Source organism: Doryrhamphus excisus, linkage group LG5, assembly GCF_037039965.1.
Source record: "Doryrhamphus excisus strain RoL-2023G ecotype Guam linkage group LG5, RoL_Dexc_Guam_v1.1, whole genome shotgun sequence".
In the NCBI taxonomy this organism is placed as follows: domain Eukaryota; kingdom Metazoa; phylum Chordata; class Actinopteri; order Syngnathiformes; family Syngnathidae; genus Doryrhamphus; species Doryrhamphus excisus.
This window is the reverse complement of record NC_136361.1, coordinates 8,678,802-8,705,567: the sequence shown is the minus strand read 5'-3', so window position 1 is coordinate 8,705,567 and position 26,766 is coordinate 8,678,802. Positions and strand designations below refer to the sequence as shown.

The following is a 26,766-nucleotide window of genomic DNA, read 5'->3' as shown; positions in this document are numbered from 1 at the left end:
TGTTTTTTTCACTGTTTATTTTAAAATCTCAATACATTTTTTGTTTATATTTTTTTATCTGGCTTATTTCCCCCGTTTCTTAAGAAAATGTGTTGACTTATGCTATTTTAAAGTTTTCTACAAGCTAAAATTGGTAGGAAGTGCTAGCTTCTTTAGCATGAGAAACTCTTTGTTTTTGACTTGTTTTATGTCCCAAATTGAGCCTCTGATGTGACTCACCACTGCCCCCTGAGGAAGATAAGTGGTACTACAAGACAAGGTGCATCAGCTGAAAAACTGCTGTTGTCCTGGCATCATTTTGAGTCCAAAATGTGGCCTCCTTACAGGTGGGGGGTCGCACGATGCTGCCCATCCGCTGGATGCCCCCGGAGAGCATCATGTACAGGAAGTTCACCACGGAGAGCGACATCTGGAGCTTTGGCGTGGTGCTCTGGGAGATCTTCACCTACGGCAAGCAGCCTTGGTACCAGCTGTCCAACAGCGAGGTGAGAACCTACCTTTGCTTTGTTGACATGACATGAACACGTATGGAGGACCCTTTAAGGGTGGGGGGCCAAATGTCCTAATCCATCTGAGGTTACACAATTCATTTCATAACTAAAACATTCAAAAAACCTTCGAGTTCCAACCTTGAAGTGGGTTTTGATTGTTCTTTGGCTTTTTAGTTAGACATGAATCCAAGCAGTGTCCAAATACTTTTGATGAAAGCCTTCTCCTGTTACGCTCATCCAACATGGTTTTGTGGGCCAATGAGATTAGGATGGAAAGTGATCCACCCTCCTCTTGAAACGGGAGACTTCTTGAGATCGTAAGCGAGTCCTGCACCCAGACTGGACTCTTGGTAATTACCCCGCGCTTATTGATCCGCTTGAAAGCAGCGGGCGGTGATGAAACGACGAGAAGACGACCGCTCAATCATCCGCTACTCCACTTGGCTTCTTTTATGGGCTGGATAACATCTTCACATTCTTAACTGAGTGTTAAAGCAAATGCTGCAATCCTTCAAAATAGCACGGCGCTCCCGTCACATAGAGGATCTTTGACTGGGGCTGTGGACTCCTAAGAACAGCAGATGGCTCGCATCACATAGAGCAGCGTTTTTCAACCTTTTTTGAACCACGGCACATTTTTTACATTGGAAAAATTTTGTGGCACACCACTAACCAAAAATATTACAAAATGACACTCTGCACAGTATATTTAATTACAATATAATTTTTATTTTATTTTATTTTTATTTGTAAAGTGTGAAACCTGGGCCTGTTCAGATGAACACAAAGCCGATATCCGGTCAGGAATGGAAGAAAGACACAAACGAAGCTCTTCTTCAACAGCTCTCAGTCTCTCTCTGTTTTTAGTTTTTATAGCAGTTAGGCTTGAAAAGCTCAGCTCACACAGATATGTTGTGGAAAATGGGAGCAATGTCACAACAGCTTTGTTGGCCACAATGGGGAATTCCTTTGCAGCAGTCAACCAAAAACTGTCCAAAGGAAGATCAGCAAATCTTAGTTTTAAACCACGATCCTGTTTCAGTTCAGTTAGTTCCTCCTGCTCTTGTGAAGTCATGTCCTTTCCAACAACTGATGCTGAGCTGTTTGGGTCCCTAACCCAGTCAGAGCATTCAGTGGAGGCTGAAGAGAAATCAAATGACAACTTCTCCTCAAGACTTTTCAAACGTTTACCTATTACCTCACACAGTGCAGCAGAGGGACTTTGTTTCGTTTCTCTCTCAGTGGGAACATCTCCAGGTTGGCACGTTGCTCATGTTGTTGCCAGAGGTGCGCCTTTAAACGGAATCCATTTACAGTAAAGTCTCGTTATATCGATATTGGTTATAACGAATTACTGCTTATTACGATACTATTTTCATTTCCCGGCAAATTTCTAGTCTTTTATGATATAATTAGTTCTGTTAGTACGATACCCGGTTATTATGATAATCCGGTTACTACGATGCCCTTTTCATCTCTCGCCAGCCAATTTGGTCTGCTTATATCGATACAAAAGCAGCTTAAATCAATCTTTGCTTAAGGATTTCAATACCAAAAAAGAACACGGCGAACGGCTGCTTCCAGTCAACTTTATTTTTCACTGTTTTTCATATGTACATGCTGGCGTTCATGGTTTCTCTCGTGTGTATAGATTCTATACACAAGCAAAGATAGATTTAAGCTGCTCGACATTGTTCTATGCTATAGAACATTATAGCTATAGTGTGCATTATTGCCCACTTTTAATGCAGTTCGGCGCAGGATCGGATATATCGACAGTCCGGTTATATCGATATTTTTTCCGACTCCCGACAATATCGATATAACGAGACTTTACTGTACTTTATCTGTGCTTGTAAACAGGTTTTCATTTCGGCCCTGCATCCTTGTGTTCAGTTCATTCAGATGACGAAATATATCAGCCAGGTATGCCAGCTTTGCGCACCACTCATCACTTGCAAACAGATTTGAGTAATCAGACCTCTCATTTGTTAGAAACATTTGAAGTTCCTCTCGCAGCTCATACGCACAGGTCAGCCCCTTACCTCGCGACAGCCATCAGACCTCCGTATGGAGCAATAAGGCTTTATGCTCCGATCCCGTTTCCTCACACAGAGATGCCAATATCCGGCTTTTCAGAGGTCGTGTCTTCACAAAGTTCACTATGCGCACCACATCATCCAACAGGTACCGGTTCTGCTGGTAGAATCTTAGCGACGAGGGCCTCGCGGTGCAAAATACAGAGCGTAACAATCAGACCTGGGTTTCTTTCCTTCACTCTACTCACGAAGCCTTTGGTGCGCCCGACCGTGGCTTCAGCTCCATCAATGCAAACACTTTTCCGCAGTTTTCCCACGAAAGTCCTCCCTGGTCAAGATATTCCGATGTAACCCGAAAAATTTCCCCTCCAGTTGTTTTTTCTGGCAGTGCCTGGCAAAATAGGACGTTTTTTCTAATCGTATCTCCATCCACAAAACGCACATTGGCCATAAGCTGAGAATGTCCACTAATATCCGTAGACTCGTCCACTTGCAACGCAAATTTCCTACTGAGGCGTATCTTTTCCAAAACATGGCTTTGGATGTCTGTCCACATGTCATCAATACGCCTGGCAATTGTGTCATCAGAGAGCAGGACTTTAGCTATGTCTTTAACCGCGTCAGGGCCGAGCATCTCGTTGACAATGGCTTTACAGCAGGGGTCCAAAACACGCGGCCCACGGGCCAAATGTGGCCCGCAGGACACTAGTTTGAGGCCCCCGCCTTGATATGAAAGTTTAATGTTAGTGCGGCCCGCGCAAGTTTGATATGGATGCTGTATGGTATCATGTACCCAGAAAAAATTATTACGTTTGATTCATGTTCATGTTAAAGGTTAAATAACTGTTAATAATTATCCTCCCTATCCGTGTGGAAGTGGTAGGTTTTTGGCTATTTAAGTTTAAAGGAAATAACTTGAAGGCTACCGTTTCGGTCGCTAGCTCTCTAGTTTGCGAGTTAGCATGTGTCTCAAGACCCTGCAGTTGCGCAATATGTTGTAAATAAAAAGAGTATAAATGTGACTATAGTCGTGTTTTGTCATGTCTACAGGGCTCTAATAATGCTTTGTTCATTTTAATCTGAAAAAAATAATTTGTCTACCCACCAACTATATGTGTTTTCTTAAGTTATTATTATTTGCCCTTTTATTATTATTATTATATTTATTTATTACTGATTGATTGATTTTTTTAATTCTTGATTTGTTTATTTATTTTTCATCTTATTTTGTGTAGAAAAATAAAAAGTTAGATATTTGAGAACAGTGGAATGTTTTATCAGAGCTTTTATTATTTTTTAAGTTTTTTTAATGTTTTTGTTTTTAATAAATGCGTTTTTTTTGGGGGGGGGGAAACCTCAGTCCCAGTCTCACCCAGACCCGAGCTCCAGTGGCCCCCATGTAAATTGAGTTTGAGACCGCTGCTTTACAGGCAGGTAGTATTAATGCCTCTGCTACAGTGTGCGACTTTTTTGATTTAGCAACGAGTTCGGCAACTAGGTAACTAGCTTTGAGCGCTTTCTCATTTACTTTTGTAGTTTTTCCTCATAAACGACAAATATTACATTACTCTGCCAGTCTTTACAGCACGGACACTCGACAATGACATACTATTTGTAGAAAATGATTCATAAATGTTCATTAAAAAAAAAATTATAATGGATAATTTCTCACGGCACACTTGACGATCTCTCACGGCACACTAGTGTGCTGCGGCACAGTGGTTGAAAATCACTGGTCTAAGCTAATGGATATGAGGGTGATGACTAACATTATATTCATTCTAACAAGTACATTCCTAAAAAAAGCACAGTGCTCCTGCCAAAGATATACAGTAGAAGATCTTTGACTGTTGTGTTTGCAAGAGAGCTCTCCTGCCACATAGAGGATCTTTGCCAAGTTTGGGAGTTTATTTATGAATATATTAAATTATTAAAGTAGCCTAATGTAGCTATGTCTGTATGTATACGTTCCTATGAGTACACTGAATACTTTGTTGCCGATAAAGGCAAAGTTGTTCCCATCCATCGCCCGCAGTATGTAATACACGCCGCCCTCCCCCCTCCTCCCTCCCCCCTCCGCAGGCCATCGAGTGCATCACGCAGGGCCGTGAGCTGGAGCGACCCCGTACCTGCCCCAAGGAGGTGTACCTGCTGATGCAGGGATGCTGGCAGAGGGAGCCCCAGCAGAGGATGGTCATCAAGGACATCCACGCTCGTCTGCTCGCCCTGGTCAAGAACCCCCCTGTCTACTTGGACATCCTCGGTTAAGGTGGGGGGGCGGGTGGGGGGGGGCACTGTGTGTCAAATGTTTACTCTTACTAAAGTGATGCCATGCATGCTTTCATGGAGCAGTGATGGCGAGTCAGCTGGAGCTGCTTTTAGCTGGGACCGAGGCCCCCGCAGGCTGGGAGTGGAACTACACCTCCACGGGCGGAAGCGGAGGGGGGGGGGGTATTTTTACACAGCAGACGCTCTGATTTTCAACAAAGTTTTGATAAGACTGACTATTTAAAAGGTGTACAGTACATAACCTAAGTATGGAGTATTTTTTAACTTACACAGACAAATATTAGCAGAATGTGTCCCGCCTTTCACATGTTAAATGTCTTGTATTTGTTGGAATCAAACTCACACGTCTTTTACCGTATTTCCTCTAATAGTGGCCTCTGCACAACTTGAGATGATGAACTGCCTTTGTCCGCCCACTGAGGGAAAGAAATCAACTAACTGGCAACCTCACTTCCGAGACAGGTCATTGCGTCATTGTGACTTTTTAAATATGCGGCGATAACAAAATGTGTCGGTAGAGCACCTAGCATGAGAAAAAGGGAACTCAAACACGCAAACAAAAAAAATTTGGAAGGAAAAACTCCTTCCTCGTAGCCTGGCTAGACGAGCTCGCCCGTGCACCCATCACTTCGTAAAAATACAAAACAAAAAACAGGCTTCACTTCACATCTTAAAATGACGCTCTGCTAACTATCCATCAGTCAGCTACTTACTTAGAAGCTGTAAGTTTGACTGTTGATATTCTTCAGTGAATATGCTAGCATGATGTTCAAATGTAATGTTAGCATGTATCATCACATATGATATGTTGTATGTGATATATAGCATCTGCTACCTCGGACAAGTGCAGATTAGCTTGACAGATCGGCTGTGGCGACTCCATCATCAGGAAAAAGCTGTCAGAGACATACTGTGCTAGCATAGTCAACAGCGTCGGGGGGCACATTTTGACACATTTTCGTCCTTTTGTGTTGAGCGGTTCAAGAGTAGACGCGTTACAACGGGTGTCCTTGTTTGTTCACGACTTTATATATCGATTTAACCCAGGGGTGGACAGTTTTTTTCCCAGCAAAGGCAATAAAAAGATGCAACTTTGCCACTTTGATATTTTGTCAAGCAACACGTGTAGATAAGAAACCATTGCTTGGTCATATAGGTGAAAAAAATGTTTTTACATTTTTTTGACATTTTCTTAATATTTCAGCTTTCTTCATAAATAATTTTCACAACATATACATGGTATGTATGGCAAGAAACCACTACTTGGTCATATAGGTGAAAAAAAAAAATGGCATATTTTTTTTACTTTTTTGGCATTTTTTTACATTTTCTAAATATTTCAGCTTTCTTAAATAATTTTCATAACATATATATGATATGTATGGCAAGAAACCACTACTTGGTCATATAGTTGAAAAAAAAGTGAAATTTTTTTGTCTTTTTTTATATTTTCTAAATATTTCAGCTTTCTTCTTAAATAATTTTCATAACATATATATGCTATGTATGGCAAGAAACCACTACTTGGTCATATAGGTGACATTTTTTTTGACTTTTTTTTAATGAATTAATGAAATTTGACTTTTTTTACATTTTTGAGGCTTTTTTTACATTTTCTAAATATTTCAGCTTTCTTCTTAAATAATTTTCATAACATATATGGTATGTATGGCAAGAAACCACTCTTGGTCATATAGGTGAAAAAGAATTGACTATTTTTTCTCCTCGTGCATGCGTGGGTTTTCTCCGGGTACTCCGGTTTCCTCCCACATTCCAAAAACATGCTAGGTTAATTAGCCACTCCAAATTGTCCATAGGTATGAATGTGAGTGTGAATGGTTGTTTGTCTATATGTGCCCTGTGATTGGCTGGCCACCAGTCCAGGGTGTACTGCTGGGACAGCTGGGATAGGCTCATGAAGATAAGCGGTAGAAAATGAATGAATGAACTGTACAGTACAAAAATGACTCATAATATTACAGTGTTATTCTCATAAAATTTAGACTTTTTGTTCTAATTAGAATAAAACCTTTTCCACAACCTAGTTTTCCAAAGAAATTTTGTTTGTTTCTCATAATATTTCATCTTTTTTCTTGAATATTTCAGCTTTATGCTACTAAAATGATGCTATTCCGCCTCATAATATTATTCTCATAAAATTAAGAACTTTTTCATTTTAATATTTGACATTTTTTCTGCTTTTATTTTTTAATTTTTCTTGTTAATGCTATTTTTAGAATCTACTTTTTGGACACCCCTGGTTCACCCAACTGGTCACAGATGAGGAAGTGTAGAAGTTGAGCACATCAGGCCACTACATGAGGAAATGCTGCGACCTTCAAAGTAAAAGCTCTGCACTGAAATGCAGAGGCGGTGTCGGGAGAGAGATGTGGAATGCTTAAAAAAAAAAAAAAAGTCCAGTCCCGAGGATGAAGTGTAAATATTCATGTACAGTCCAGTGCCTGGTTTGGCCGTTTCCATGTGTAGTAGAATATATGAGCTTCCATGTGTTTGTATATGCTGTGCCCGCCACAATAAACCAAGTTGCTTAAAAAGAAGAAGAGTGGAGCATCTCACCGCTGTTATTACGCGATCAATCCTAATGAATGGATGCATAGTCGTGGTTAAGGTAAGAGGCTTTCTATTATTTTCAGCGGCTAATCATCAGCGGGCCGCTCGCTCAAAAGAAATAATCACGTTTCATAATCAACACCCTCCTCATCATCATCATCATCCTCATCCCGCTCGCTTCTCCGGGGACTAGTAATGGATAGTGAGTAATGCTATCATCCATCGCCCCTTTGTGAAAGGAGGGGGGCGGAGGGGGAGGGTGGAAGTACTTCTTGGGGGCTCATTGTTTCCTGCTGCCGCGTCTACAAGGAGATGCTGCACGGCCAACCCGGCTTGTTTGTCCCCGTCGTCCCCTCAAGAGCTCCATTTGTGCTCTCAATGCCTTTTTCATCATCAGGCCCTTCCATTCAGTACGCCCCCCCCCCCCACCTCACCCCACCTCACCCCCACCCAATAGGCTGCTAATACGGAGGATGATAATAAGAGCTGCAAAAATGAGGAGCTTCAAATGGAAGGAACATTTGAGAGAAGCAGTTAGGAGTCACATGATGCACAGGAAGTGCCAGGGAGTACTTCCAGTCACGGTCAAGTCAAGTCAAACTTCAACTGGAGCATTCATATCTTTATTGCATGTCCAAATTCATACTTTAATAATAGAAAGTAATGGAAAAATATTTGAATACATTTTCTACATGACATCATTTAGCATTGGTCGTACACTTTTTATTTTCAATAATCATATATTTGATATGTATGTTATTGATATGTAATGGGTAAAAATGTGTATATTTGTAACTAATTGTCTATTATATTATTTTATATTATTCCATACAGTGTTGTTTTAATTATGGAGATTTTCATTTTTTTGTGTGTATGCTGCCATTAGTCATTTTTGTGTATTTTTATTCATTTTTAATGATGACTATTTCATTTATTTTCATTCATGCCAGTGGAGCATTGCTTTTTTTCACATTTTTGGATCAGATGAGCAAATGTCATTTTTGCTATTTTGACATGTGTTTTTATACAACACAATATATGTTTTTTATGTATATGTTTTTAGTTACATTTTTATATTAACAGATATTTATGAAAAATAGAATAGTATTCATTATAGTAAAGTATTAATTTTATTTAATTTTTTTATAGAGTTCCTAATTTTCTGGGTGCATTGTCATAGCTAATCCATTTGATTGTTCTTTATGATGATTATTATTCTGATGATTATTCTTTATTCTGCATGTTTACACTGTTCATATTTTTTATCATTATTATGACTAAACACTTTAATATATGCTGAGCAAATTATACTATTTATGATCATTTTGTACACTGCTAATTTATTCATTTTATTATTATATTATTCATTTTGTATGCTGCCTTTACATTGAATTCCTGCTCTTTACAAATGAAACAGTATTCATTGTAGTAAACTATTAAGGTTAAATTTTATATTGCTTTGCATGTACAGTGAAGAAAATAAGTATTTGAACACCCTGCTATTTTGCTATTTCTCCCACTTAGAAATCATGGAGGGGTCTGAAATTTTCATCGTAGGTGCATGTCCACTGTGAGAGAGATAAACTAAAAATAAAAATCCAGAAATCACAATGCATGATTTTTTAACAATTTATTTGTGTGATACAGCTGCAAATAAGTATTTGAACACCTGTGTATCATCTAGAATTCTGACCCTGAAAGACCTGTTAGTCTGCCCATTAGAAGTCCACCTGCACTCCATGTATCATCCTGAATCAGATGCACCTGTTTCAGGTCGTTAGCTGCATAAAGACACCTGTCCACCCCATACAATCAGTAAGACTTTAACTTGTAACATGGCGAAGACCAAAGAGCTGTCCAAAGACACCAGAGACAAAATTGTACACCTCCACAAGGCTGGAAAGGGCTACGGAGCAATTACCAAGCAGCTTGGTGAAAAAAGGTCCACTGTTGGAGCTATCATTAGAAAATGGAAGAAGCTAAACATGACGGTCAATCTCAATCGGAGTGGAGCCCCATGCAAGATATCACCTCGTGGGGTCTCAATGATTCTAAGAAAGGTGAGGAATCAGCCCAGAACTACACGACAGGACTTGGTCAATGACCTGAAAAGAGCTGGGACCACCGTTTCCAAGGTTACTGTAGGTAATACACTAAGACGTCATGATGTGAAATCATGCATGGCACGAAAGGTTCCCCTGCTTAAACCAGCACATGTCAAGGCCCGTCTTAAGTTTGCATATGACCATTTGGATGATACAGAGGAGTCATGGGAGAAAGTTTTATGGTCAGATGAGACCAAAATAGAACTTTTTGGTCATAATTCCAATAAGCGTGTTTGGAGGAAGAAGAATGAAGAGTACAATCCGAAGAACACCATCCCTACTGTGAAGCATGGGGGTGGTAGCATCATGCTTTGGGGGTGTTTTTCTGCACATGGGACAGGACGAGTGCACTGCATTAAAGAGAGGATGACTGGGGCCGTGTATTGTGAGATTTTGGGGAACAACCTCCTTCCCTCTGTCAGAGCATTGAAGATGGGTCGTGGCTGGGTCTTCCAACACGACAACGACCCGAAGCACACAGCCAGGAAAACCAAGGAGTGGCTCCGTAAGAAGCATATCAAGGTTCTAGCATGGCCCAGCCAGTCTCCAGACCTGAACCCAATCGAAAATCTTTGGAGGGAGCTCAAACTCCGTGTTTCTCAGCGACAGCCCAGAAACCTGACTGATCTAGAGAAGATCTGTGTGGAGGAGTGGGCCAAGATCCCTCCTGCAGTGTGTGCAAACCTGGTGAAAAACTACAGGAAACGTTTGACCTCTGTAATAGCAAACAAAGGCTACTGTACCAAATATTAACATTCATTTTCTCAGGTGTTCAAATACTTATTAGCAGCTGTATCACACAAATAAATTGTTAAAAAATCATGCATTGTGATTTCTGGATTTTTCTTTTTAGTTTATCTCTCTCACAGTGGACATGCACCTACGATGAAAATTTCAGACCCCTCCATGATTTCTAAGTGGGAGAAATAGCAAAATAGCAGGGTGTTCAAATACTTATTTTCTTCACTGTATATTAGGAAAAGTATTTTAGTTGGAAATGAGCATGATTATATTATTTTTTTATACAAATACAAGTATTTTTGCAGACATCAATCTGATTTTTATTAGTGTTTTACAATTTATTTCTTACATCATAGGCTGGATAGTAGAATAAATAATATATTTAAATAATTTGTCATATATTCATTGCAATGGCTAGGGAATATATATATATATTTTAATTCTCTATCTAAATTTAAAATTTATTGATGAAATTAAGCTTTTCTTTAAGGTCTTTTTTTGTCGAGCGACACTGACCTCTGGTGGTCATTCGGTGATCCTGCATGTTTCTTCCTGAAGTAAAAGTGGAAGTAAAAGCAGTATCCCTGCGCCAATTCCCAGTTTTCCCCCAAGCTAAATAAAAGAAACATGTCGTGAGAATGTCATTTTAATAAAAGCATCATTTATTACACTAATCTAGCGCATCAATGAGACATATACAAATCAAATTACAATTTTTTTTACAAATTGTTTAAACACATTCAGTATTTTTTCTGAGCGTTATATCCAAAGTATAAAACCTTATAAAGCACCCAGGGTTTTTTTGTTTTAGTTCTGCTTCTGTCCAGTCGCCCCCACCTAAGAAAATCCCACTATACAACATCCAACACTCAAACGCCATCATCAAGACTAATTGGCTGTTTTGAAAGGAAGACTTTCACTGGCTTTAAGAAGACAACAGTGTATTTTTGTATGGGTGTGTGTGTATGCGTGTGTATGTGTGTATGTACTCTTTGTGACCCTTCACCTTCCACCAACATGTGACTTCCCCTCACAGTCCTTTTCTTGAAAAAAGCACGTGCATTGAGACCTTCTTGTGTAAGTGTGACAAGCATTTACAAGTTGCTGCTGATTCAAAAATGATTCCAAAAATATAAAAAAGCGCTTTTGGCTCGCCTTCCTGTCTGCTACAGCGACAATAACAACATATGTGTATGTGTATGTGCATATATGTCATATTGACATATATTATATTATTATATTGACATATATTAGTCAATATTAGTCCTTAACCCTCCTCTTGTGTTTTACATTTTACATAACATTTGTTTATTGCATCAAGGCTTTTGGACTTTGTCAGGAAACTCTATTTCAACAAAATAAAACCAAAAAAATCATTTTTACTACATTTTAAAATGGTCTGGTTGAAATTATGACCACTGTATTGTTAGGGTCGGTTTCCACACGGTTATAAAGCAATATTTTGAGCCAAAACTGAAGTTATAAGTGTACAATTAGCCAACACAATGACAACCAGCTCCTCCTCTCATCATGGAAGCTTCAGGGGATTCTCATTTTGACCGCTTTTCCAGTATACCAGCAGAAAAACAAGGTCCAGACATGTGAGGTGAATTCACTCATTTGACTGATGGCTGATTTCACATTTACAATTTGGATCATGGAAAGAATGGCAAGAAGTACAGTGAACCAAGATCTGGACCTGTTCTGCTTTTTCATTTCACTTTATACTAAAGTTCTGTTGCTGAAAACAATCACTTTTTCTACCTTTTCTTGATATTAATATATATGGGTCAAAATTCACCCCAACACCATAGATGTTTCTTTAGTGATTAATACTAAAATGCGAAAATAAATACAACTAATTGATTTAAGAGATATGTTCTATATCTCTCAGTAATAGCCAGGTAACAAAAGAATTCAAATTATGAATATGATTCTTTTGAGGTTCATTTGACCATTTTTGGAAATAGAAATGGAGGGGTATAGTGACAAAAAAAGGCCTCCATGCCCACACCAAAAGTATTAAAAGCAACATTTTCATGGATGAGGAAGCCTAAGAAGGTAACCAAGACATGAGAAGCAAATTTGATGGTAACTTATTGTTTTTAGTGTATTTTATAGCTGATTTAATACATGGTTAACATAAGAGATGATACCAGAAAGCTAACACAAGAGGAAGGTTAATGTGTTGATTTTACAGCTAAAGGTATTTGTTTTTACAGATATAATAATGACAAAATAGCTCGTAATAGTGTAATTTAAGAGCGTATATCCAACCATTTCCATGTTGAAATGAAATGAAATCAACCTAAATGAATTGTTCCCCCCACTTCACTCAAAACTCTAATCAAATAGTCTCATTTGTTAGTGCTACGTTTGTGCTGTTTTGAGTTATTACAGTTTAGCAACCAAAGGTTGACTTATGTACTTATGTCTGTTTTGTGGTTGACTATAGCCTATTAGTCCAAAAATACTGAAATACAAGTTTTATATACAATATTGTGGTTACTACTACTATCAGTAATATTATAAAACATGACGTTAGATTACATTAACTTTCACACAGCCAAGCTGTCAAGCCATGGTTGAGGTCTCCTCTCATTTTGTGTGGAAGTGGTGAGTTTTTTACCAAGACATGAGAAGCAAATCTGATGGTAACTTATTGTTTTTAGTGTATTTTATAGCTGATTTAATACATGGGTCAAAACCGACCCGTTAACATAAGACCTGATACCAAAAAGCTAACACAAGAGGAAGGTTAAAAGAGTGCAGGAGAAAATAGTTTTAATTTGGGAAATGATGCAAACATAACAAAAAAGTGTGTCATATTTTCTAGAAGAAACATTATTAATTGATATAAAAAGATAAAAAATGTAGTAGTAAAAGACAAGCCCCTAAAAATGCAGAATATTTAATAATAAATACATCTGATAGTAATAAAGAATATTTAGTGCCAGTATTTATAGAGTATTTATAGAGTAATTGTGAGGACTATTGTGCTGGTGCAGTGGACCTGGGTTGCCATAGAAACTCATCGGAAGATGCTCACTGGCACCACCCTGTGGCCAGTGAAGGCTTCCAGTTTCAGGTTTTGGGAACTTGGCAGCGCTTCCTGCGACCCGGTGTGGATGAAAGGTCAAAGAAATGACACCCACCTGGGTCTTCAGCGCCTGAGTCAACAAAAAATAAATAAAGACGTCGGTCCCCGCCCCTCAATGCTCCTTGTCGGCGCCAGGCGGCGCCCGGCATGGCCTCCACAGCAGCTGCGCGCTGAAGATGGCGATGATGCCCAGGTTGAGGACCAGGCTGACCACCAGCACCCCCATGGTGCCGAGAAGGGAGGGCGCGGCTCCGTGGGCTACAAGCCACGCCCTCCGTGAGGTCATGTCAGTGATGACGGCCTGCATCTGGAAGTGGGTGGCGACCACGGCGCTCACGTGGAAGAGCTGGTGGCTGTGGCCTGGCGTGGCGGACGAGGCCGTTAGAGGACGTTTGGCCAACACGCGAAGCAAAGAGGAACGTACCAAAGTAGTCAAAGCGTCCGGGGGCCAGCCTTTCGGGGAGGTGCGAGGTGAAGAGGAAGCAGGTGAGGAGGGCGAAGGAAACCTGGTAGCAGTGGCTGGGGACGGCCTCGCTGGGGCTGCAGATGCCCCCGCAGCACAGGAGGAGCTGCAGCATCAACAACAACAACAACATAGTGGACTTCTCACTCGCACTATATACCACCCCCATCCTCCAGGTGGCGCTCATGCAGATTGGAAAATTATTAACTAAAAAGCTAAATTTACAGTTCATATTTTCACAGAAAACCGATTTAACTTTTTTTCCGATGCATCAAGTATCCGGACAATCATATGTCATAATGGAACAATAAATTCAGCAAATAAAATTATTTACAATGATTATTTACAAATTTAACATGATAATAATATAATAATTCATGTAACATATACAACGATTTTATTAATTACATTACAATTACATAAATTATTACAATTATTACAAAAGTCAATATTAATACAATCAAAATGTATTTTTGATTCAAATTGCTGAATTTAAATAACATTCAAATAATTCACATAAATATTAAATGTAAAATGTATACTTTCAGTACTAAAATTATTTACAATGTTATCTACAAATCTAACATAATAATTAATGTAACATATACAACGATATATATTTTATTAATTACATACAAATTATTACAAAAATAATAAAAAAGTCATAAAATTACTAAAATAAAATATATTTTTGATTCAAATTGCTGAATTTAAATAACATTCAAATATTTCACATAAATATTAAATGTTAAATTAACATAATTATTTTATAAAATGCAATATAAATGTCAAATATTATATATTTCAAATGTAAACATTTCAATTAGTTAAATAGTTTTTTATATTCAAAATAAATATTCAGTACAATTTTTAATGTTAATGGATTTATTTAATATATGAAATAAAATTATAGACGACTCAATAATTAATTTCATGAAAATGTAAGTTGTAATATATATATATATACAGTGAAGAAAATAAGTATTTGAACACCCTGCTATTTTGCTATTTCTCCCACTTAGAAATCATGGAGGGGTCTGAAATTTTCATCGTAGGTGCATGTCCACTGTGAGAGAGATAAACTAAAAAGAAAAATCCAGAAATCACAATGCATGATTTTTTTAACAATTTATTTGTGTGATACAGCTGCTAATAAGTATTTGAACACCTGTGTATCATCTAGAATTCTGACCCTGAAAGACCTGTTAGTCTGCCCATTAGAAGTCCACCTGCACTCCATGTATCATCCTGAATCAGATGCACCTGTTTGAGGTCGTTAGCTGCATAAAGACACCTGTCCACCCCATACAATCAGTAAGACTTTAACTTGTAACATGGCGAAGACCAAAGAGCTGTCCAAAGACACCAGAGACAAAATTGTACACCTCCACAAGGCTGGAAAGGGCTACGGAGCAATTACCAAGCAGCTTGGTGAAAAAAGGTCCACTGTTGGAGCTATCATTAGAAAATGGAAGAAGCTAAACATGACGGTCAATCTCAATCGGAGTGGAGCCCCATGCAAGATATCACCTCGTGGGGTCTCAATGATTCTAAGAAAGGTGAGGAATCAGCCCAGAACTACACGACAGGACTTGGTCAATGACCTGAAAAGAGCTGGGACCACCGTTTCCAAGGTTACTGTAGGTAATACACTAAGACGTCATGATGTGAAATCATGCATGGCACGAAAGGTTCCCCTGCTTAAACCAGCACATGTCAAGGCCCGTCTTAAGTTTGCATATGACCATTTGGATGATACAGAGGAGTCATGGGAGAAAGTTTTATGGTCAGATGAGACCAAAATAAAACTTTTTGGTCATAATTCCAATAAGCGTGTTTGGAGGAAGAAGAATGAAGAGTACAATCCGAAGAACACCATCCCTACTGTGAAGCATGGGGGTGGTAGCATCATGCTTTGGGGGTGTTTTTCTGCACATGGGACAGGACGAGTGCACTGCATTAAAGAGAGGATGACTGGGGCCGTGTATTGTGAGATTTTGGGGAACAACCTCCTTCCCTCTGTCAGAGCATTGAAGATGGGTCGTGGCTGGGTCTTCCAACACGACAACGACCCGAAGCACACAGCCAGGAAAACCAAGGAGTGGCTCCGTAAGAAGCATATCAAGGTTCTAGCATGGCCCAGCCAGTCTCCAGACCTGAACCCAATCGAAAATCTTTGGAGGGAGCTCAAACTCCGTGTTTCTCAGCGACAGCCCAGAAACCTGACTGATCTAGAGAAGATCTGTGTGGAGGAGTGGGCCAAGATCCCTCCTGCAGTGTGTGCAAACCTGGTGAAAAACTACAGGAAACGTTTGACCTCTGTAATAGCAAACAAAGGCTACTGTACCAAATATTAACATTCATTTTCTCAGGTGTTCAAATACTTATTTGCAGCTGTATCACACAAATAAATTGTTAAAAAATCATGCATTGTGATTTCTGGATTTTTCTTTTTAGTTTATCTCTCTCACAGTGGACATGCACCTACGATGAAAATTTCAGACCCCTCCATGATTTCTAAGTGGGAGAAATAGCAAAATAGCAGGGTGTTCAAATACTTATTTTCTTCACTGTAAATATATATAAAACCATGTTTTTTATTGTGTGTGTGTGTGTATACATACGTATATACACCCTGGACTGGTGGCCAGCCAATCCAAGGGCACATATAGACAAACAACCATTCACACTCACATTCATACCTAATTTGGAGTGGCCAATTACAATAAAAAAAAATAATATTTGTGCATTCAGGAGCACTCGGAAAACAAGCTGCATTGCTGCTGCCGGTGCAGCATGCATCATGATGACGATGATGACGGCAAAAAGTGCAGGACTTTGACTGCGAGTCATCATTTGCATGCAATTTAATACATACAATAAAATTATTACAAAAATAATAATAATACCGTGCAAATACAAAAAATTACGAATGCAGAAAAACTATGCAAAATAAATAAATAAATTCATTCATTCGTTCATTCATTCATTTTCTACCGCTTTTTCCTCACGATAAATTATAATATACAAATTTGGATCATTTATTTGAATAAAAATAAAGTATATACGTACATAGGATATTATTTTTTATGAAATGTAAAGCATCTTGATTTGAGTCACTTTTTCAACCATTTGAGGAGTTTTTCTCCAGTGGCGTGAATATTTCTTTTTCTTTCATGGAATGATATCAGAATTCTATCATGATTATCAGTACCATTCTTCCCGGATGAGATACTCATGATACTCATGATTAGTGAACAGGATCAACGTTAGCAACCTCTCACCCAGTTCAATTCCCTTACTCACCCGGTAGAAAATGGGCACGCTGTCAAAGATGAATGGAACCACAAAGGCGCTGGTCCTCAACATCTTGCTCTTCTTTGGGGAGTGGACCTCCAGGAACCTGGACACACACACACACACACACACAGTTTGATGAAACAGAATATGAGTATGTAGAGGATGTTTGTTTATTGAAAAAAGTCTCACCGTGAGTAGCAGGACAGGCTGGTGCAGAACAAAGTGTTGCCGACGGCGATGGGGACAAAGTGCTGATGGAGCCAACCGTTCACCCAACTGTCGGGCATCACGTAGGAGCCGTAGCTGATGGCACTTCCTGCAACAACACACACACACCTTACATACTCACCATTCACAACTTTATTGCTTCATCTTACCTGCTGAAAAATAATAACAATAACAAATAATAACTATTCATATAATCCAAATGTAGTGGATATAATCAGAGAAAATAAGTCATTCATTTTCTAAAAAAAACAGCAAAGATGGGAGCTGAGATTTGTTGATGTAGTATAGTATCTACTTTAGAAAATACCAAAGTGGTAAAAGCGGTCAAATAAAAGCAGCATTGATGTTAAGAGCGCCCATAATCTCACCAAGGCTGTAGAGGCTGAGGGCGGTGTAGTCGAAGAAGTAGCAGATGTGTCGGGACTCCTGCGACATGGTGCTGAAGGTGTGGGCCAGACAGGAAGTGAAAGGGTATATGCAAATGAGCAGCATGTAGGCCAGCAGCGGCCAGGTGTAGCTGTCACTCAGGAAGTTCATGGTGGAGCACAGGACGCCCAGCCGCCACAGGAAGTACCTGACGCAAACGTTAACATTAACAGGGTTTGGGGAGAGATGTGGCACGGGGACACGCCCCGGAGACACCCACCACGTTGGCAGGAAGTGCGTCCAGATGTTGACCGTCTCGTTGTTCATCTGGAAGCTGCTGAGCACGCAGTCCAGCGCGGAGCTCTGCGGGTGGCGGTAACCGGACATGATGCCGTCCTCACGGAATACCTGAGGAGGACATCCGGTTGGTTGGTGCGGGTGGAAAAGTTTACACGTCCAGGATGTCACCTCCTTGCTACCTTGGGAATCTGATGGATGTCAAAAAGAGGCGGTAGCTTGATGCTGAGCATCTCCGTGGGCAGTCTGATGGCGCCCTTGCCTCTCTGACACACCTCGCTGAGCCGGGCACGCCCCCCCCGGCAGATGACCAACCACACCGGGTACTCGGACATGGGGATGCGGGCCCCCTCCACCTGGGCGGGGGGCTCCCATCGCAGGCAGCGGCCCCAGCCTTGGCTCCAGCCGCCTCCGACGCCGGCCCCGAGCCCCCGCCACAGGGGAAATACTGCACAAAAACACATGGTCACATACAGAACATGTATTATTATATACCAGGGGTGTCCATTTGCGGCCCGGGGGACATTGTAAAAATGTAATTTACCAAGAAGGAAGTTGAAAAAAAAATTTCAAAATAAAAAAAAAGACCAAAATCAAAATATTAAGAGAAAGAAGTCGTATTCTGACTTTTTTTTTTTTTAAAAAGTCACAATTTCACAAGAATAAACTTCACAAGAAACTTTGAATTATGAGCTAAAATGTCATTTTAGTAGCCTAGAGGTAAAATATTTAAGAAAAATAAAAAAAACATTTAAGTCAAAGTGTTATGAGTTTTTTCAAAATAAAAAAAAGACCAAAATCAAAATATCAAGAGAAAGAAGTCGTATTCTGACTTTTTTTAAAAGGTCCCAATGTCACAAGAATAAACTTCACAAGAAACTTTGAATTATGAGCTAAAATGTCATTTTAGTAGCCTACAGGTAAAATATTTAAGAAAAGTAAAAAAAAACATTTAAGTCAAAGTATTATGAGTTTTTTCAAAATAAAAAAAGACCAAAATCAAAATATTAAGAGAAAGAAGTCGTATTCTGACTTTTTTAGAAAGGTCACAATTTCACAAGAATAAACTTCACAAGAAATTTTGACTATTATGAGCTAAAATGTCATTTTAGTAGCCTAGAGTTAAAATATTAAAGAATTATGAGCTAAAATGTCATTTTAGTAGCCTAGAGGTAAAATATTTAAGAAAAAAAAATTAAGTCAAAGTATTATGAGAAACAAAGAGAGTTTTTTTAATTTGTTTTTTTTTGCTGTAATATAATAAAATATAAAGTAGCAATGTCAGGGTTTAATGCCACCGATTCGATACCGATCATCCATGAGTGCGATGGGCTGATACCATTACCAACCACATGGATTATCTATAGATTTTTCCATTTATTTATATATGACTTATCCATTTATTTCTGGTACTAGTGTGAGCATATCTAGCGTATTCCTTTGGTCGAACTAAATGGTGACACCATATCCGATTAATTAAAACAGTGAAACAAAGACACTTTCATAGCCCATTTTAAGCTGAACGCCTGGACATAACCTGTTACTATGGCAGTACAGCTGCTTAAAAAGAGAGTCCGGCTTTCCCCTCAACACTAGCTAGCTAGCTCGCTAGCCCACTCAACCTGCTTCACGGACTACCCCCCAAATTAGCATCATGACAACAAGAGAGACCAAGTGTTCCCGTATGTGGCCTTTGCTGGAAAAGGTTTGGCTACTTCTCCATTATACTGTCAAATTTTACATTTTTCTAAATGTGCTGCAAAATAACCCACCATGGGGCCATGAGTGGCAGCACTTTGATAAAGATGGTGATAAACACTATTCTAGGTGTCTGGGTGGGATTAATTGGCTTTACATGAGCTCCTATGGGAAATACTGCTTTGCTTTTACTACAATTGAAGGTAGCGCTCTTTAGAGACCGGATACGGTTTAACGTAAAAACTCAACATGAGACTGAGAGGTGGTTTGTTCTGGTGTGTGCGTATGTCCGCTGCTGACAATTATGTCAGGAATGTTGTGGCCTGAGAATCCAGTTTTCTGCTAAAATGTTGCTGGGAGTTACGGTTGCGGTGATGGAACGCCGACAAGATGGCAAAAGACATTTCGACAAGAATACCATACGTTAGTACGAAAAAAAAACACTCAGTTACACATGGCCGCTCCACTCTGGGCCTGCAGGGGGCAGTCTTTCTCCTATCTGTCATTTATCTGCACCTCTCAAGCAAAACATTCAAATTGACTGGTACATTATAATGTATTTAAGAAATGAAGTATGAATGGGTGAAAAGTACGACCAATCAGCAGCTACTTTTTGCATTCATTTGCACTTTGGCCCACAGCATAACGTTCAACTATAAAAAATGTTCACAGCGTGTTGTGTTGCAATGACTGCTACAAACATGCAGCCCAGACAAGAACACGGCGTGGAGATACTAGCTAAAATCAAAGGAAACGTATACACAACTGTGGTGAGACCAGCCATGTTGTTTGGTCTAGAGCAGGGGTCTCAAACTCAATTTACTTGGGGGCCACTGGAGCTCGGGTCTGTGTGAGACGAGGCCGCATCAGGTTTTCCAAAAAAAAACTAGTGTCCTGCGGGCCACATTTGGCCCACGGGCCGCGTGTTTGAGACCCCTGGTCTAGAGACAGTGCCACTGAAGAAAAGACAGGATGCAGAACTGGAGGCAGCAGAGATGAGGACGCTGAGGTTCGCATTGGGAGTGACCAGGATGGATAGGATCAGGACAAACGCACACAAAATCACAAAAATGGCCTCTGTTTAGTTTTTGGAATAAATAATGAATAAATACCGCAAAGCCAAAAACCGAGGTACCAATGTATTTTGTTTGTTTATTATCAAGTTCTAATTAAAATACTGTTTGCTTGAATAATTTCCTCCTTCCAATCATACTAGATGGTTACAGCAATTATGATTTGAAACGATATGACAGCCATTGGAATAAACATCATGTACTGTACATTCTTGCAGAGACAAACTTGCTAGTCCAACAGGTTTTTAGCAGAACCCTGAGGCCAGATGGTAATTGTGGTGTTCAAACTATCAAAGCATGTCATCAGCATCTTCGCTCCGCAGACATGTCAGGACAGACAGGCTGCCTGGCGTCTCGGGAGAGAGGAGGGGCCTCCGCCTCCATGGCGGCATGGGTGGCGAGGGCACAGGCGCTCGCAGCTGCGAGCCACAAAGTCAGCTTTGTGGACACACAAATCAGCACGGACACAAGCGCCGCATTCAGGAGCACTCGGAAAACAAGCTGCATTGCTGCTGCCGGTGCAGCATGCATCATGATGACGATGATGACGGCAAAAAGTGCAGGACTTTGACTGCGAGTCATCATTTGCATGTTCTAACAGTCACTTTGGAGGACGTGGCGGCGGTTTTGAATGCTGCTTGCATGCATGCAAAAGTGCTGCTAAATGATTAAACTTTGCTTGCATCCATCAGGGATGGGAATGGCTTTGCTGAAAATCAGCTGAAAATAAGTCGGGGGTCTGGGGGCCACCCAGCCAGGTCCAGGGCGGAGCCCGGTAGGGGGCCCAGGGGGGCGAAGCCCCCCGGAAGCTCCCAACATTTCAGCTTTTGAGGGCACTAAAACTGGCATACAATGAAAGAAATATTAAGACCTCAAACAACAAAAATAAATGACTAAAAAACATGGAACAAACTGCATTCAAAGTAAAATTAATAGATTTCCATAGGTTTGAATATGTGACTCACAATTTCCTTTTAAACACGTACGTTGAAGTCAACACCAGGTAACTTAACATAGTCGTTTTCTTTTTGCAATCAGTGCATGCAAACGATCAGTCGCAACCTTCCTCTTTTCTGCTTTTTGATGTGCCAGTCTTGCAACTTTCGCTGCCTTCTCGTTTTTTTTCTTCTGCTCAGCTCTACTCTCTTTCTCATGTTCTCTCTTTCACCGTGTTCCGCCATTACGGGTTCACCGAACGCGTTTGAAACGCGACGTGTGATTGGCTGAGAGACACGATACAACCAATCACAGCAAGCCTACTAAACCAGCTCATTTTCTCGTCGACTTCGCGGCCAAGATGCCGCCTCGGCCCGATCGGACACGATATACCGAGACTGTACCTACACCTACCCCCCCCCCCCCCACACCCCCCACAATTTTCTCAACGAATTTACACGAATTACGAAAATGGACTTTTGCCAGAAAAATCCGCGGAATTCCGCGGATCCGCGGAAAATTCCCATCCCTGATCCATGCGACTGTTCTCTGAACACTACATTAGGTACGCCCGAGGTAATTGGGCGTTGTTCGTCGCTGGTAATTGGTTACAGACGCAACCATGATAAGTGAATACGGTATCCTCAAAGCAGGTTTCCGTATTTATGATTGGAATATTTTTGAAGTTAAAGAACAGAAAACCAGTTTAAAATCTTCAAAATTTTCAACATTATGAGAGACTTCTAGACATGAAATAGCACCCCTAGAGTCAACTTTCCATTACAATTATCCAATATAGTAGACAAATGAGACATTTCAGACGTAAATAAGACTTGTACTTGTGTGCGATGCTGTAAATGTGTTCCAGCGGCATGGACAGGAAGTGACGGTTTGAGAGCTGTACCATTACACCAACAGGAGAGCGGGTGAATTCTGTAATTTTATCCTCCAAATTGCTGACAGAGCCAAGGGCATGCCAGTAACTAAAGACACCCTTCGCGTATGTGCAGAGAATGCGCCCCCCCCTTGCACAAAATGCCCCTTCCCCAGTTACATCACTGCGACCTCCTCCCACCCTCAAGATCATATTGATAAATTCACCCTTGTTATGAATCAACGACATCCACAGACAAGTAGCTCCCTTTTCGTTTGTCTTACTGCCGCCCGCAGGGTGAACGTTACAAGGCGCGTCGTGTGTTTAGTTCCCCATTTCTGTTTGCGTAAAGGTGTTCCTCATCTTCACCTGGACTTCCCGACACTTGTTGACACATTTCACATGAAAGCCACAGTTACCCAACCACCACGTGCTCTGCTCCTCAACATTACTCACACAAAAAAAGTTATGCAATGATACTTCAATCAACCTCATTGTTATGCTATTAATTCATTCATTCATTTTCTACCGTTTTTCCTCACGAGGGTCGCGGGGGTGCTGCAGCCTATCCCAGCTGGGGTACACCCTGGACTGGTCGCCAGCCAATCACAAGGCACATATAGACAAACAACAATTCACACTCACATTCATACCTATGGACAATTTGGAGTGGCTAATTAACCTAGCATGTTTTTGGAATGTGGGAGGAAACCGGAGTACCCGGAGAAAACCCACGCATGCACGGAAAGAACATGCAAACTCCACACAGAGATGGCCGAGGGTGGAATTGAACCCTGGTCTGTGCGCTAACCACTCGACCGCCGTGCAGCCCTGCTATTAATTCATTTTATTCAGTTAGAGTTTGATCACCCTGCACCATCAGATCCAATATAAGAGCTGTAGCTTGGTTTACTACATTTTTGTGTATTTTCTGGGGTACTGCTGTGGTAAGTGGTATATTATGTGGATAATTTATATATTTTTTAAACTATGTGTTGTTTTGATGAGCTTCCTCGACCACATTAAAAATATGTAAATAATAAGGCAATGATAGAAAACAGAACAATGCAAAGCTGCAACAATGAATCGATTATTTGATGGTTAATCAACAACTGTTTTGGTCATGGATTAATCACTATTTGATGTAAATATCCGCTGATTTCAGACCCTCAAATGTGAATATTTTTTTAAATTTCCATAGTCATCCATGACAGCAGACTTCTTTGTGTTTTTGCCAAAAGATATCAGATTTGACTTTGAAAACTGATTTGAAAAAATGATTAGTATTTTTGCCTCTTTTCTGATACGTTGCAGACCCAACGCCTAATGTTTGCTTCATATTATTTTTTTCATTCATTTTTCATAACAGATTCATCGACTAAAAATTGTAAAAAAAAATTTTTTTTGTATAACACCGATTCGTGTAAATATATCTGTTTTTCTTTCAGATTTGCGGGTTTTTTTATGTAAATAATAAAGTGACTAATCATTGCGTCATCAGTGCAGCTGTGGAATGGGAGTACACACGATTCCAGTACAAGTTACCGTGGGAGTGTGGAAAAACATCTCCAAAAGTGACAAATGCCATAAATAATGTGATTTGGACAAGAGACATTTCCAGAGTAAAAACATGTCAGTCATATGAAGCTCATTCCCATAGTCAACATTCCTGGAATCCCACGCGTGAGTTTTTTTTTCACGACTTCCTCCCTCCACTTTCCAAGAATTACGCCCCCTGTCTCCACTAAGGAAAAAAAAGAAACAAAAACTAAACGAAATGAAGATATTGTAAGGGAATGTTAGCTCAACATTATATTGTCATCATGTCTCCTCGCACGCGCCTTTTATCACAAGACTTCCGGGTCCACTTACCGCGGCTGTCGGCCATCACCTCCCTCGCTTTCCGGTCAAAGATGTTTGGAAACAACCTGGTACCCCTTATCCTTCCTTCGCTACCCCTCCTCTTTCCGCGGTGTTTGTGCGTGTGTCCACTTTCTTCTTCTTCTTCTTCTTGTGGAGTCGCCAGTGTGTTCACGGTCCCAGAGTCAGCCAATAGGAAGCGAGCTGGCGACTCACGTGATCACAAGACGAGTGTCGGCGGCAGCAACAACAACAGGAGCCACGTGTGTGCGCGCGCCGCTCTCCCATCACAACACAGACGAGCGGCTGTGCGCGTGCGCGTGCACGCGCCATCGTGGAATTTCTCAACTGCTGTACGGACATGTTGTCTTCGGAATGTTGCCGTTACCACCTCTAACGGCAACGCTACTATTTCACGTATGGATTGAAGTGGGAGTGCCTTTGTGATTTGTCAATAAAGTTTACAAAAATTAAAAAGATTATTTCAAACGTGTGAAAATTTGTCAATTTTAACAACATTTTTAATTTACAATTTTCCTTTCAACTTCATTTATAAAAAATATCAAAGAACTTTGTGTAATGTCATCTGTCATTTTTTTCACTAAAGTTGTAAGGACTAAAAAAATGTTTGGACCTTGTTTTGGTTTTTAAATAGGCCTGTGTGTCAATAAAGTTGTTACAATTGAAAGAATGCTTAAAATGTGTTAAAGTTTAACAAATTTTTAACATTTAACTACAACAAAGAAACATTTTTGTGAGGACACAGTTACAACAAATGTTTAAAAACTTGTAGGATTTGTTTTCAACCTTTACAACTTTATTGACAAAAACGATAAAGGCTTTTGTGTCATGTTGTTGTTGTCATTTCTCAATACATTTTGTAAAGACAAAAAAAATGTTGAAACTTTTTTGGTCTTTACTGACAAATGTCTATAAAGGTGTTGTGCTGCATTTGTCATTTCTTAAGAAAGTTGTAAGGACTGGAGAAAATGTTTTTAAATAGTTTTTACAACTTTATTGACAACTTTGTGTCCAAAAAGTTGGAAAGACTTTTTTAAATGTAAGCATTTTTATACATTTTTTGAAGACACTTGACAAAACAATGTTTACAAATGTAGAATTTTTTTCAACCTTTACAACTTTATTGACAAAAACTGACAAAGACCTGTGTGTTGTGTTGTTTTTCAATATATTGTCAATTCTCAATGTATTTGTGAAGGCAAACGATAAAGGGCCTTGTATGTCAACACAGTTGTAAAGACCGATAAGAAAGTAAACATTTGAAAACATTTTGACACAAAATGTTACATGTGTATTTTTTTCCAGCCTTTCTAACTTTATCAACAGAAAATGACATCGTTTTGACAACACGACACACGACACTAAGAAAATGTTGAAACTTTTTTTGGTCTTTATAACAATATTGCTAGATGACAAAGGCCTGTATGTCGTGTTGCATCTGTCATCTTTCAATAAAGTTGTAAATGCTGAAAAACTGTACCAATTTGTAAAAAAAAATTTTCAGTCTTTATAATATTACTGAGAAATGACATAGGCCTGTGTCTTCTGCTGTTTAAAAATATCTGTGGTAATTATGCATGTATGCATCCCATCCTCCCTATCCCCCTTCACTATTTTTGCAGATGCATGTGCATGGTCCAGTCCGGTCAGGACGGAGCCAGGCAGAGACAATCGCATACCCAACCAAACACACAATACAGTTTTTTGTAAAAGTACTCACACATGAACTCCAAGCAGGCCAGACATTTCCCCAGCGCCAGCAAGGACGTCTGCACGGGCATATCTCAGTTTGGTCACTAGGTCAACTTGATGTCAATCCCCACCGCCTGGAGCCCACAAGTCCAGCACCTTCTCCAGCTTGAGCTTCACCTTTAGCGTGCAAAAGGAAAACGGAGCACAAAAAGTGGTGCCAGTCGCCGTTCAAGTTGGCACAGATCCTTGCTGTCAACTGATTAGATGCCCTTCCCCCTCCCTCCTCCCTTTTCCCTGTGTGCTGTGGATCAGTGGTGGGCAAAGGGCCCGGTGCAGGACAAAGAATGGAGACCCAGTTTGAGAGGCTGAAGAAGGGGGGACCTGTAAAAGCTAACGCTGATGACAGGGACAGATTATAAACACGCACACAAAAATTGATCAGAAATGTACATTCATTGGAAATATTAGGGAGGCTGTCCTAAATTCACTCCTTAATAAAGAAAACACAGAAATTTAAGAGTCACCTCAACATCTGGCATGAAAAATCTTGCTTTTTAAAAAACACAATGTCCAAAAACATGTACTGCATAAGAAACATTACCAATGCTAATCAAGAACATTT

General features: G+C 40.0%; 2 protein-coding genes across 4 annotated transcripts in view; one reads left to right on the top strand and one right to left on the bottom strand.

The window, feature by feature from the left end:
- ntrk1 (neurotrophic tyrosine kinase, receptor, type 1) overlaps positions 1-5,669 on the top strand; it is a 44,344-nt gene extending 38,675 nt beyond the window's left edge. Inside the window, 3 exon segments of the mRNA XM_078790502.1 lie at positions 327-485; positions 4,613-4,799; positions 4,883-5,669. Coding sequence (XP_078646628.1) covers positions 327-485; positions 4,613-4,798 — 345 coding nt within the window. The 3' untranslated portion in view covers position 4,799; positions 4,883-5,669.
- A 5,127-nt stretch (positions 5,670-10,796) lies between these two features.
- Positions 10,797-26,362, bottom strand: paqr6 (progestin and adipoQ receptor family member VI). Of its 3 annotated transcripts, none has more exons than XM_058052898.2 (8): positions 26,173-26,362; positions 18,173-18,438; positions 17,974-18,101; positions 17,696-17,766; positions 17,289-17,415; positions 17,106-17,202; positions 13,761-13,905; positions 10,797-13,696 (listed from the first exon to the last, which is right to left on the bottom strand). In XM_058052898.2, the coding sequence occupies exons 1-8, from the start codon at positions 26,231-26,233 to the stop codon at positions 13,449-13,451; spliced, it is 1,143 nt and encodes a 380-aa protein (XP_057908881.2). In that variant the 5' UTR covers positions 26,234-26,362; the 3' UTR covers positions 10,797-13,448. The 3 variants fall into 3 exon arrangements, with proteins under 3 accessions (XP_057908881.2, XP_057908879.2, XP_057908880.2); XM_058052896.2 differs by having other exon boundaries at positions 17,696-17,901; positions 26,173-26,355; XM_058052897.2 differs by lacking the exon at positions 26,173-26,362 and adding an exon at positions 24,444-24,620 and having other exon boundaries at positions 17,696-17,901.
- Between the last annotated feature and the right edge of the window lie 404 nt (positions 26,363-26,766).

Coding starts and splice junctions, on each gene's coding strand:
- paqr6 (XM_058052896.2), bottom strand. CDS start 26,233: ATGCCCGTGCAGACGTCCTTGCTGGCGCTGGGGAAATGTCTGGCCTGC. Junction 18,439..26,172: donor GGCCTGCTTGGAGTTCATGT/GTGAGTACTTTT, acceptor GTTTTTGTGCAG/TATTTCCCCTGTGGCGGGGG. Junction 17,416..17,695: donor CCTCAGCCTCTACAGCCTTG/GTGAGATTATGG, acceptor GTGTTGTTGCAG/GAAGTGCCATCAGCTACGGC.